Genomic DNA, 12,935 nt, shown 5'->3' with positions numbered 1-12,935 from the left:
CACTGATAATGACTCAACACACAGCAATTATTGTCTAGACATCTGGCAACACAAGTGAGTATACACTACGTTTAAACTGTGCCAATATATCGTGTGAGCACCAGCACTGTCTTAATCCTCTTTGCCATGGAATTCTCATGGAATGCTCTTCTAGTCTTCCACTCCTGATATCACTGGTGGGGCGTGTGGATGTTAGAAAACTTGCGCACCTCAACCTACCTTCCGCTTAGGGATGCACCACAAGTGCTCAATTGGGTTCAACTCTAGAGGCAAACATGGCCACTCCATTACTTTCACAGTAAATTTTGGAATTTTGTGAGTTTCCCGACAATGAACCACAGCTCACCAATGCCAACAGCACTCATACAGCCCCAGACTATGTTTGCTACTCACTTGTCTCGCCTACTATTTAAGGCATTGAGTCGTTTTCAGTGGATAGTCTACAGCAGTGCTTCTCAAATAGTGGGACAGCCCTCCTGGGAGGGCGACAGGGGAGTCGCGAGAGGCTTTCATTTCAATGCAGACCTACCAAGTCGAGTGGTCGAGTGGTTAGACCTCACAGCTAGGAGACCAGGGTTCAATTCCACCCTTGGCCATCTCTGTGTGGAGTTTGCATGTTTCCCCGTGCATGCGTGGGTTTTCTCCGGGTACTCCGGTTTCCTCCCACATTCCAAAAACATGCTAGGTTAATTGGCGACTCCAAATTATCCATAGGAATGAATGTGAGTGTGAATGGTTGTTTGTCTATATGTGCCCTGTGATTGGCTGGCCACCAGTCCAGGGTGTACCCCGCCTCTCGCCCAAAGACAGCTGGGATAGGCTCCAGCTCCCCCGCGACCCTCATGGTAGAAAATGAATGAATGAATGAATGAATAGTCCTGATTCTTGAATACGCTTGTATGCTCTCCATTCTGTTGCATTTTCCTGGTTTCAGTTTAATGATTAGTCTGTAAGATTAAATGTAATAAATATATATATTTTTTTTAAGTGTTATCAGTTTCTCAAGTATTTCAATTGGCGAGGGGTACAAAAAAAAATTCTGCCCCTTAAGGGGGCCATGACAGAAAATAATTGAGAAACACTGATACAGTGACGGCCAAAGGTTTTGACAATGACAGAAATATGAATTTCCATAGACTGCTGTCTCAGTTTTTATGATATCAATTTGCATACAGTATACTCCGGATGGATTGGATTGGATGGGATGGGATGGGATGGATGGATGGATGGATAGGATAGATAGGATAGATAGGATAGATAGGATAGATAGGATAGATAGGATAGATAGGATAGATAGGATAGATAGGATAGATAGATAGATAGACTTTCTTTATTGCACAATAACACAGCAGTGAAATTGCCAACAAAATGTCGTTGCCTGGCTCCCGTATAATAATAAATAATAATAATAATAATAATGTGGACAATAAATAGATGACATGAAATATGAACAATGTACAGCGTAAACAGTAATTTGTACAAATAATTTAAATAATTTCAATGGAAACAAATTGCTAAGTTATGAAAATGAACTTAATTCCAAAAACGCCATTTCCACTGCATTTCAGCCCTGCCACAAACGGACCAACTGGCATCATGTTAGTCATTCTCTGGTTAACATAGGTGAGAGTGTTGAGGACAAAGGCTCATCTGACATTATTACCCTAGTCTGCATTTTTTATGATGAATGGATAGAGGTACCTTGCGGAAGCTGAGACAGTAATCGCTGTTCTCCACGTTCATCTCGCTGGGACTAAAGTCACACAGTGCTCGGCATAGAGCCAGTGACTGCTGGGGGGCCAGAAGGCCTTGAGGCATCTGGCTGCTGGATGTGCCTCCACTGTCACCGATGTATCGATAGTGCCAGTCCCCGTTGGTTCGGTGTTTCAGTGTGACGCCATTAGCGGGTGTGAGGACCAGCTCTCCCGGTGAATCTCCTTGTTGGCTGCGCATTGAAGGGCTCACAGAAACCTGTGGTGCAGAAGATGTTCATGTATGAATTAAGTTGAGCTGTCATGGACTAACATCATACAGAGACCCTTGAGGGCCAAATATCTTGCAGTTCCAGAAGGTGAAAGATGCATCTAATTATTTTGTCCAAAACTCTTGCAATAACAAGCTGCAACCTGCATTCATCAAACATAAATATTTAAAGAGCACATTGAACCTAGAAGACTTTCACATTCAGTCTTAACTCATTCACTCTCAAAGAGGTGATGACGCATCTCCACAATGGAAGAGATCATGTTTGATGCGGTTTTAAGCTGAAAAGAACAACCACAAGGTGGCAGAAGTGCATTTTATAATGGTAATGGTAATGGTTTTATTTCATTTGAACATGCATCAGATTACAATTGAGTGCATCCCATAATCAGTTCACAGTTCCACATGTCCAAAAGGAGTAGGAAGAAGCAAAGCTTATTAAATCCTACCCCTCCATCTGGTACTTTTACAATCAGTAACTGTTACATTTGTTCACTTCCTGCTTTCCATAATACAGTTTAAGGTTTTTTTTTTTTTTTTTAATAATGTACCTAGTACCGAAGTACAAGGTGATATGACCATCCAATGACATAATGGGTACCATAGTAAGTGTCAATATAGTGATATATATAGCACATCATGACTGGTTCAAGACTCTTCATCCTTGTATTTAGCAAACATCAACTGCTTGTATTGTTTCTTGAATTGGCTCATCGTTGTGCATTGTTTGAGGTCCTTACTCAATCCATTCCATAGTTTGATTCCACATACTGAAATGCTATGGTTTTTTAACGTAGTCCTAGCATATAAGTGTTTCAAATGTAGTTCTTCCCTGAGATCATATTTCTCCTCTCTTGTAGAGAAGTATTGGATGACATTTTTAGGTAATTGGTTATTTTTAGCTTTATGCATTACTTTAGCTGTTTGAAGATGAACTATATCAGCAAGTTGAAGTATTTGTGATTTTAGAAATAAGGAGTTAGTATGTTCTCTGTAGGCGGCATTATGAATTATCCTTACTGACCTTTTTTGCAGTACATTTAGCGAGTGAAGATTGCTTTTATAGTTATTAGCCCATATTTCCACACAATAAGTAAGATATGGTAGAATCAGAGAGCAATAAAGAGTGTGGAGTGATTTCTGATTGAGAACAAATTTTGCTTTGTTCAATACTGAAATATTTCTGGCCACCTTATGTTGTATATTTGTAATATGAGGTTTCCAGAGCTCAGCATGCATCTCTCATGAAATCCATGCTCTATAACAACCAGGAAGTGAAAAGTTATCTCGGCACACGAGCCAGGTCAAAACCTGCAGGTCTGCAATTAGAGTAGCACCTGGTATTGATGAGAATTTTTACAACAGAAAAAATAACAACAGAAACTGAAAAAAATGTCATGTAATTTTATGAAAATAAATGGCCGAGGATGGAATTGAACCCTGGTCTCCTATCTCTGAGGTCTGCGCGCTAACCACTCGATATTAAATTGTGTATCTAAAAAGCTTGTGTATGAAAATCTATCAAATGAATTGCGCTGCATCTTACTGACAGGTGTTATATTATTAGGCTTTATGACTAATGTTATTTTTGTAAAAGCACAATTACTGGAGGTGAAATGAATGAAATCATGCAACGTTTACTTTGAAAAAATAACACAGCAGATGAATTGTGCTCCAGATGGACCATTTTTTTTGCAGCATTTGAACACAACTTAAAAAGAATAATTCAACGTCATTTGCTTCTTTTATTTTTTGTCAGGCACAGCTTGTTCACCAGGTTGATGTTATTTTTAGGATCAGCAACACTAAAATTACATTTTGTGATGCCGGGCTCGATTGAGAAGAAGAGTAGAATAGGTTACGTAACACAGTACTGAACTGCAGCTTGTCTACAATAGCACGATGATCACAAACCCGCAACCCCCCCCCCCCCTGAACTCGTCTGAGCTTTTTGAACTCTCACTGAACCGAAGTTAAGGATTTACAATTCAACTTTTGAACGCTCTGTACACTTGAAATGTTGTACAATCGGGAGGCCTGTTCTTTGTGTTTCCCAGCACCTCAATGAAGAACAAATTGACAAAGCATGACACGCTGAATCACACTGCTTCGAAATCTGTCATTGCTGGTGTGTTATTTAGGACCTAATAATAATAATAATACATTTTATTTGTATAGCGCTTTTCAAAATACTCAAAGACAGTTGAATAAAAACAAGTAAACAGAGTAAAAGATACGTTAAAATACAACATTCATTTGTTTATCCTTCCTCTTGTGTTAGCTTTCTGGTATCACCTCTTATGTTAACGGGTCAGTTTTGACCCATGTATTAAATCAGCTATAAAATACACTAAAAACAATAACCGGCAAATTTGCTTGTCATGTCTTGGTTACCTTCTTAGGCTTCCTCATCCATGAAAATATTGGTTTTCATACTTTTGGTGTGGGCATGTAGGCCTTTTTTTGTCACTATACCCCTCCATTTTAATTTCCAAAAATGGTCAAATGAACCTCAAAAGAATCATATTCATAAGTTGAAGGTTCTTTTGTTACCTGGCTATTACTGAGGGCTATAGAACATATCTCTTAAATCAATGAGTTTGATTTATTTTCTCATTTTAGTATGAATCACTAAAGAAACATCTATGGTGTTGGGGTGAATTTTGACCCATATATATTAATGTGAAGAAAAGGTATAAAAAGTGATTGTTTTCAGCAACAGAACTTTAGTATAAAGTGAAATGAAAAAGCAGAACAGGTCCAGATCTTGGTTCACTGTACTTCTTGCCATTCTTTCCATGATCCAAATTGTAAATGTGAAATCAGCCATCAGTCAAATGAGTGAATTCACCTCACATGTCTGGACCTTGTTTTTCTGCTGGTATACTGGAAAAGCGGTCAAAATGAGAATCCCCTGAAGCTTACATGATGAGAAGAGGAGCTGGTTGTCATTGTGTTGGCTAATTGTACACTTATGATTTCAGTTGGGGCTCAAAATATTGCTTTATAGCAGGGGTCTCAAACACGCGGCCCCGCGGGCCAAATGTGGCCCGCAGGACACTAGTTTGAGGACCCCGCCTTGATATGAAAGTTTAATGTTAGTGCGGCCCGTGCAAGTTTGATGGATGCTGTATGGTATCATGTACCCAGAAAAAATTACGTTTGATTAATGTTCATGTTAAAGGTTAAATAACTGTTAATAGTTATCCTCCCTATCCGTGTGGAAGTGGTAAGTTTTTGGCTATTTAAGTTTAAAGGAAATAACTTGAAGGCTACCGTTTAGGTCGCTAGCTCTCTAGTGTGCGAGTTAGCATGTGTCTCAAGACCCTGCAGTTGCGCAATATGTTGTAAATAAAAAGAGTATAAATGTGACTATAGTCGTGTTTTGTCATGTCTACAGGGCTCTAATAATGCTTTGTTAATTTTAATCTGAAAAAAAATAATTTGTCTACCCACCAACTATATGTGGTTTCTTGAGATTTTATTATTTGCTGTTTTATTATTATTATTATTATATTTATTTATTACTGATTGATTGATTTTCTTTATTCTTGATTTGTTTATTTATTTTTCATCTTATTTTGTGCAGAAAAATAAAAATTAAGATATTTGAGAACAGTGGAATGTTTTATCAGAGCTTTTATTGTAGAAAATCGGAACCAAAGCACTGAAAAAGTTTGTATATTTTTCTGTTTTTAATAAATGCGTTTTTTTTTTTTTTTTTTTTGAAAACCTGATGCGGCCCAGCCTTGCCCAGACCCTACCTCCAGTGGCCCCCAAGTAAATCGAGTTTGAGACCCCTGCTTCATAGTCATATTATTATAACCGGGTTGAAACCAACCCTAACAATACAGTGGTCATAATTTCAACCAGACCATTTTAAAATGTAGCAAAAATTATTTTTGGGGTTTTATTTTGTTGAAATAGAGTTTCCTGACAAAGTCAAAAAGCCTTAATGCAATAAACAAATGTTATGTGATTCTTTTTATGCATTAAAATGTAAAACGGGTCAGTGCCGACCCTAACACAAGAGGAGGGTTAAACACAGTTAAAACATGAGTAAAAGCGGGGCGGGGCACAGCAGGCAGGTATAAAAAGTTAGACATTAAAAACAGATTTAAACAGGTGGGTTTTTAGTTGTTTTTGGGAAGGTCAGGGCAAGCATGGAGTGAATGGGCAGCAATGGAGAAGGCTCCGTCACCCCAATTATCAACAATATATAACACATTTAAAGGGGAACTGCACTTTTGGGGGAATTTGGCCCATCATTAAACAATCAAATTAAACAATTATGCGAAACATGAACACATTTATTTCCCTTTTCTGTGTATTTCAACAAGAAACAATGACTAGGTATGAGCTAGCTAACAACACACGTCATTAGGACGTACCTATTTTGACTATGAAGCCTTCTAAAAAAACCCTCTAACAATGTTCTATGGTTTTATATACATAATGTGATCATGCATTAACATGTACACTAGAGTGCATCAAAAAACACAATTATTGAATTTTGATATGGCTGTGTACTAAAAGTGTACCAATATATGTAGAAACAACACATACAAAATATTATTCCATACATGATTATTTAGGGGTGCCACCATACATCTGTTTTTGTGGAATAAAGTGGTGAACAGTTCAATGGTCGCCATGGAGATTTGAGGTCAGCAAAGACTGCAGCTCAAGAACTCTGAGGTGATCTTTGTTTTTGTTGGTATTTATACTCCTATAACATTACTAGCAAATTTGTGGTTTTGTCTTTGTAATTTGAATGATTTGTAGTCATATTTATAGGTATTTAGTGTTCATTGCCTCCACTGTAGCTAACATTAGCTAGCTACAGTTTGCTAATGACAGTTAGCTAATAGCTGAGCAAGCATAACGTCAACAACAGTAATATAGAGTAGACAGTATTGCTGATGCCTCATTTATTGAGAGTGGTACTGTAGTCCTACATAATCTGATATACACTTGTCCATTTATTTTTATTTATTTATTTTTTTTTCCATTTATTATTTTAACAACTGGTTCCTTTCAGACTAGCAGTCACAGCTTGGTCTTTGGTCTGGGCCCCCTTTGATAACCCTATAGAAAATGATGCTGTAAAGAAGTTCATTGTATTCAACATTTCCAGGTCAACGTTTTGGCAATTAGACTAGAAATTGCACATTTTACGAAATTTTAAAAAAGTTTATGTGTGAGGTGGCACCCCAAAATCTCAATGGATTTCCTCAAAACTTTGCAAAAGACATTTTTATGTTCATTAGAAAAAAAATGGAATGCCAGCCAAATTGATATTATGAATTTAAAATTTCCCATTCAAATTTGATGCACCCTAACGTACACTGATGATAGCATGTAATAATTAAAGTATTTTGTCGTATTTTGACAAGTTAAAACATTACTGAAACGTCCTCGCCTATGTATAGCTTACGCGACTTGCGTCAATAATTGCAACCAAGCATCTTGTTGAGTCTTTGTAGCGAAATTGATCTCGTTAACTCGGTATCCACTCTTCCGTCTGTGAGTGATGCGTTCTGTTAGTTCCCCAGATGAATACAGTTTTCATGTTAGCCGTTAAAATAATATCGCTATAGCTTGGTTAATATAAGTCTGAAATGTAAACGGAACACTCTTTAAAAACACTCTGTATTTTTTATGTGAGGATTTTAGCGTCAAAATAGGTACTTCCCATGACGTCCATTGTTAGCTAGCTTATATTAACTTGTTTCCTTGCTCTAGAACAGTGATTTTCAACCTTTTTTGAGCCACGGCACGTTTTTTACATCAAGATTTTACATTTTAAAATCCTGTGGCACACCACTAACCAAAAATGTTACAAAATGTCACCACGACCTCACACGTGCATCAATAAGTCTATCGGAGGAACAAGGTAGGTGTTGCCACACGGACCAATATTACATTGCTCTGCCAGTCTTTACACCACAGACACTCCACAGTAGCCACGTTTTTACATGACCAGTTTTTCTCTTTCCGATTGACCTTTCGGGAAACAATGGTATCCATAGAAAGGAATATTCCAATCTCTTGTCTACATGCGCCGTGAAAAACAAACACAGTAAAACGTAAACATCAACATCACGTGATACCGACTTCCCCAAGTTATTCTTTCACTCGTTGGAATAACTCCATATTGCCAGTTTTTCGTCTGTCCAGTCTTGAAATTTAGTTTGAATCAAAAACAAACTTTGCTTAGTCCAATGCCGATTGCTGGCCTCCATTTTTAAAACTGAAGAACGTCTGGATCTGCGTGTTACGTCATATCTGAGCATGTGCTGAAAGAACGCACCCGGGATAAATTTTAACAGGAAAAGATCAAATTCAATCTTTTATAATTAAACTCGGGACATGTTTTATATAGATTTTCTTTTTTTAATAAAACTGCACTTGTGAATAAAGTATAGAAGGGTTTAGATTCTGTTTCACAGATAGCGCTAATGCACACGAAAGCTGCTTGCCAACCGCCAATAAACAACAGAAGAAGAAAAACCCCACGAAGAAGAACGCACCCTGACAACTTTCCGTTTGAGCGGGTACAAGATACCTCAATCGGATTGGTTAAAGGAATATTCCATCCATTCTTTCCGTTTGAGCAAATAAACCAAATGCAATTGGAATATTTGGGTCCATGTATACTATTGACATAATGGCTATTGACATAATATTTGCAAATGATGATTAATAAATGTTAATTATAAAAAGTGATATTGGATAATTCCTCACGGCACACCTGACGGTTTCTCAAGGTACACAAGTGTGCCGCGGCACAGTGGTTGAAAATCACTGCTCTAGAATGCACAGAAAAAAGTGTTCATGTTTCACATCAGGGTTGTGAATGATGGGCATACATTTTTTTAAGAGCGCAGAGACATTATTCTAAATATTAGGGGGTATTGTTGCTTATAATTTTGTAAATGTTGATTCGGAATTTGTCAAGCGTTCTCAGTCCTATGTACCATTTCTCACCTGCCATTATTACTTTGAGTCTGTCTTCAAGTCAGCCAGCGTCAGAGGTCAGGGAAAGGTTCTCATTGTACAAACTGGTTTAAAGAAACCTCATCCTTGAGACTCAGGAAGCAATTTGCCTCAAACAGATAATTTGATAGTTCAGATCGCTTTTGACTGGAATGCGTCACGTAACCTTACACATTTCCTCGGGCTTGTACGTGAATATAGCCACTTAGTGGTGATCAAAATGAGAGTTTGAAGCCACCATCCATACTCGGACTTTATGGAAGACTACACTGGTCGCCGGAGTTAATTTAGAATTTGGCCGTTTTTCAGACTGTATTTTGTCACTATTGAGCGAATGGTTTGTATAGAATTGTAAAGCATGTCAGGTATTGTTGCAGAATGCAACAACTTGTTATGAGCCACAAAAGGAGGTGTGCCAAAGACAATAAGTCAGGTGACTGATGCCACATTTGAGACTGCTGGGAAAAAAAAATGCCTGATGACCCCCATAAGCGTGTTGTGTAAAACTATAGGTGCATTACACTGCTGAAATATTTCACCCAGTGTGAATTATTTTTCAGACTCTAATCACTTATTTACAAATAATGGGGCTAGCCCCATGAACTGTTGGGGGGTGAGACGTACAAATGTATGCTACTAAATATATACAATATGACTTCTGAAAATACTTAAACTTGCTGATGTAGTTCATTTTCAAACAGCTAAAATAATGCATAAGGCTAAAAACAACCAATTACCTAAAAATGTCATCCAATACTTCTCTACAAGAGAGGAGAAATATGATCTCAGGGAAGAACTACATTTGAAACACTTATATGCTAGGACTACGTTCAAAAGCCATAGCATTTCAGTATGTGGAATCAAACTATGGAATGGATTGAGTAAGGACCTCAAACAATGCACAACGATGAGCCAATTCAAGAAACAATACAAGCAGTTGATGTTTGCTAAATACAAGGATGAAGAGTCTTGAACCAGTCATGATGTGCTATATATATCACTATATTGACACTTACTATGGTACCCATTATGTTATTGTATGGCAGGGGTCTCAAACATGCGGCCCGCAGGCCAAATGTGGCCCCCAGGACACTAGTTTGAGGCCCCCGCCTTGATGTGAAAGTTTAATGTTAGTGCGGCCCGCGCAAGTTTGATATGGATGCTGTATGGTATCATGTACCCAGAAAAAATTATTACGTTTGATTTATGTTCATGTTAAAGGTTAAATAACTTGAAGGCTACCGTTTAGGTCGCTAGCTCTCTAGTTTGCGAGTTAGCATGTGTCTCAAGACCCTGCAGTTGCGCAATATGTTGTAAACAAAAAGAGTATAAATGTGACTATAGTTGTGTTTTGTCATGTCTACAGGGCTCTAATAATGCTTTGTTAATTTTAATCTGAAAAAAATCATTTGTCTACCCACCAACTATATGTGGTTTCTTAAGTTTTTATTATTTGCTGTTTTATTATTATTATTACATTTATTCATTTATTACTGATTGATTGATTTTCTTTATTCTAGATTTGTTTATTTATTTTTCATCTTATTTTCTGTAGAAAAATAAAAAGTAAGATATTTGAGAACAGTGGAATGTTTTATCAAAGCTTTTCTTGTAGAAAATCGAAACCAAAGCAAAGTTTATTCACTTTTTTGTTTTTAATAAATGCGTTTTTTTTTTTTTTTTTTGGAAAACCTGATGCGTCCCAGTCTCGCCCAGACCCTAGCTCCAGTGGCCCCCAGGTAAATTGAGTTTGAGACCCCTGTTGTATGGTCATATCACATCGTACTTCGGTACGAGGTGCATTATTAAAAAAAAAAAAAAACCTAAACTGTATTATGGAAAGCAGGAAGTGAACAAATGTAACAGTTACTGATTGTAAAAGTACCAGATGGAGGGGTAGGATTTAATAAGCTTTGCTTCTTCCTACTCCTTTTGGACATGTGGAACTGTGAACTTATTATGTGATGTACTCAATTGTAATCTGATGCATGTTCATATGAAATAAAACCATAACCAAGTTTGTGGGTGCAACAAAGTCAGGGTTTCCAACTACGCAGTATACTTGTTTACAACACCGATGCAGAGAGAAGCACACTGACCTCTTTGTGGCCTTGATATTCTTTGTAATGACCCTCCCTGACATTCCCGCTGCTCCTGGCATAGGGCACGGCATAGTGCGTGTTCCGGCCTTGCCCCGCTGACCCCTGTAGTCCCTCCAGGAGTCGCACCAGCAGGATGTTCTCAGGAAGCTCCTCCACCGTCCTCACCCTGACAGGGGCTCTGCACTCCGGGCAGAGGAGCTGCGAGTGTGCCGCCTCCTGCCTCTGTAAACAGGCCTTACAGAAAGTGTGCTGGCAGGGAAGCACCTTGGCTGTCACATCCAGCCGCTCTAAACACTGGGGGCATTCCAACAGGGCCGTTAGGGAGAGGTCCTCCATTTTTTTTTTTACTGTGTTGGGGACTGGAGCTCCTCTGATGCCTTAATCCACCATACTGCAAGATAAAGGGATGGATATCAGCGGAAACAAAATAAAAACTTGTAGAAAAAGAGAAAAGCTGTCAAAAGAGCCATGTTTTACATCTTCTACGACACAAATTACGTGATTTATAACCTTTAAAAGCAACTAAAAGGTTTTTACACAGGTGACACGCGCACATGCCTGCACGCGCTGCCACAACATGTCAGCTCACCTGACATTCACAGTGAAAGCGGCGTTTGAAACGTCACGTAAATAAGCGTTTTGATTGCAAACTGACAATATGCACAACTTACACGGTCGACTACATGTTGCCAAACAAACTCCGACTACACGGAAGAGTCCTTCTCCTTCTCCTCCACCACCGCCACCGCCGCCTCCATGACGTCCTCGCGTTCGGTGTGTGACACTGAGCGGAGGCTAATGGCGACCAGGACGCACCTGAGCGTGGAAACTAAGGTTTAAACCAACAGGTAACAAAGCTCCCTGCTCGCAAGAGTCGCACTCAACAGGAAACTGTATCGAATTTCACTACACCACATAATACACACACTTTCGACTTTAACCCTTAATGAGCTAAGCATTTGCCAAAGAGGGTCATTAGGCGGAGAGGACGCTTTACTTATTTATTTAAGCTAATGTTAGCTAATGTTACCTAATTTCCGCATTCTCTCCGAGCCGTACAAGAGAATAGACACACGATGTATGATAACAATTCTGGATAATGATTACTTTTTAAAAATATATGCCCACAGAGGAGCACTTACTCCATCACAGATGCATGGTTAAATATACATATATTTTAAATAAGCGGTGTTTACAGTCTTGTCATATGTCATGGTCTCCCTCTGCTGGTGCGTTTACTGACCATGCAGCCTCTTTGCATCACCTGCAAACCGCAGTATCCTATATACAAATGCTTTTAAAATATTTTCCCCGGGGGCTATATTTTGTAAATTCTATAGCAGGAGGGTCATTTTTTGTATTTTGTACATATTGTCAATGCTATGTCTTGAAAAGTTTACTTAATGGCAATGGTAATGGTTTTATTTCATTTGAACATGCATCAGATTACAATTGAATGCATCCCATAATCAGTTCACAGTTCCACATGTCCAAAAGGAGTAGGAAGAAGCAAAGCTTATTAAATCCTACCCCTCCATCTGGTACTTTTACAATCAGTAACTGTTACATTTGTTCACTTCCTGCCTTTCTAATATAATTTAAGTATTTATTTATTCATGTATTTATTTTTATTTTTATTTTCTACTGCTCTTTCCTCACGAGGGTCGCGGGGGGTGCTGGAGCCCATCCCAGCTGTCTTCGGGCGAGAGGCAGGGCACACCCTGGACTGGTCGCCAGCCAATCACAGGGCACATATAGACAAACAACCATTCACTCACATTCATACCTATGGACAATTTGGAGTCGCCAATTAACCAAGCATGTTTTTTGGAATGTGGGAGGAAACCGGAG

The 12,935-nt window shown here is 38.6% G+C and overlaps 1 protein-coding gene across 4 annotated transcripts in view; it reads right to left on the bottom strand.

The window, feature by feature from the left end:
* The window catches only part of sh3rf2 (SH3 domain containing ring finger 2), a 34,216-nt gene extending 21,917 nt beyond the window's left edge, over nt 1-12,299 (bottom strand). The window contains exons 1-4 of one of the 4 annotated variants that reach the window (XM_058063135.1): nt 12,281-12,299; nt 11,756-11,900; nt 11,082-11,475; nt 1,702-1,971 (exon numbers count right to left, since the gene is read on the bottom strand). In XM_058063135.1, the coding sequence (XP_057919118.1) occupies nt 1,702-1,971; nt 11,082-11,420 (609 nt within the window). In that variant the 5' untranslated portion in view covers nt 11,421-11,475; nt 11,756-11,900; nt 12,281-12,299. The other 3 variants (XM_058063136.1, XM_058063134.1, XM_058063137.1) reach the window with 3 other exon arrangements.
* Between the last annotated feature and the right edge of the window lie 636 nt (nt 12,300-12,935).

This window comes from Doryrhamphus excisus, chromosome 23, assembly GCF_030265055.1.
Source record: "Doryrhamphus excisus isolate RoL2022-K1 chromosome 23, RoL_Dexc_1.0, whole genome shotgun sequence".
NCBI lineage: Eukaryota > Metazoa > Chordata > Actinopteri > Syngnathiformes > Syngnathidae > Doryrhamphus > Doryrhamphus excisus.
Note: the sequence above shows the minus strand (reverse complement) of the source record. Positions and strands in the feature narration are given on the sequence as shown.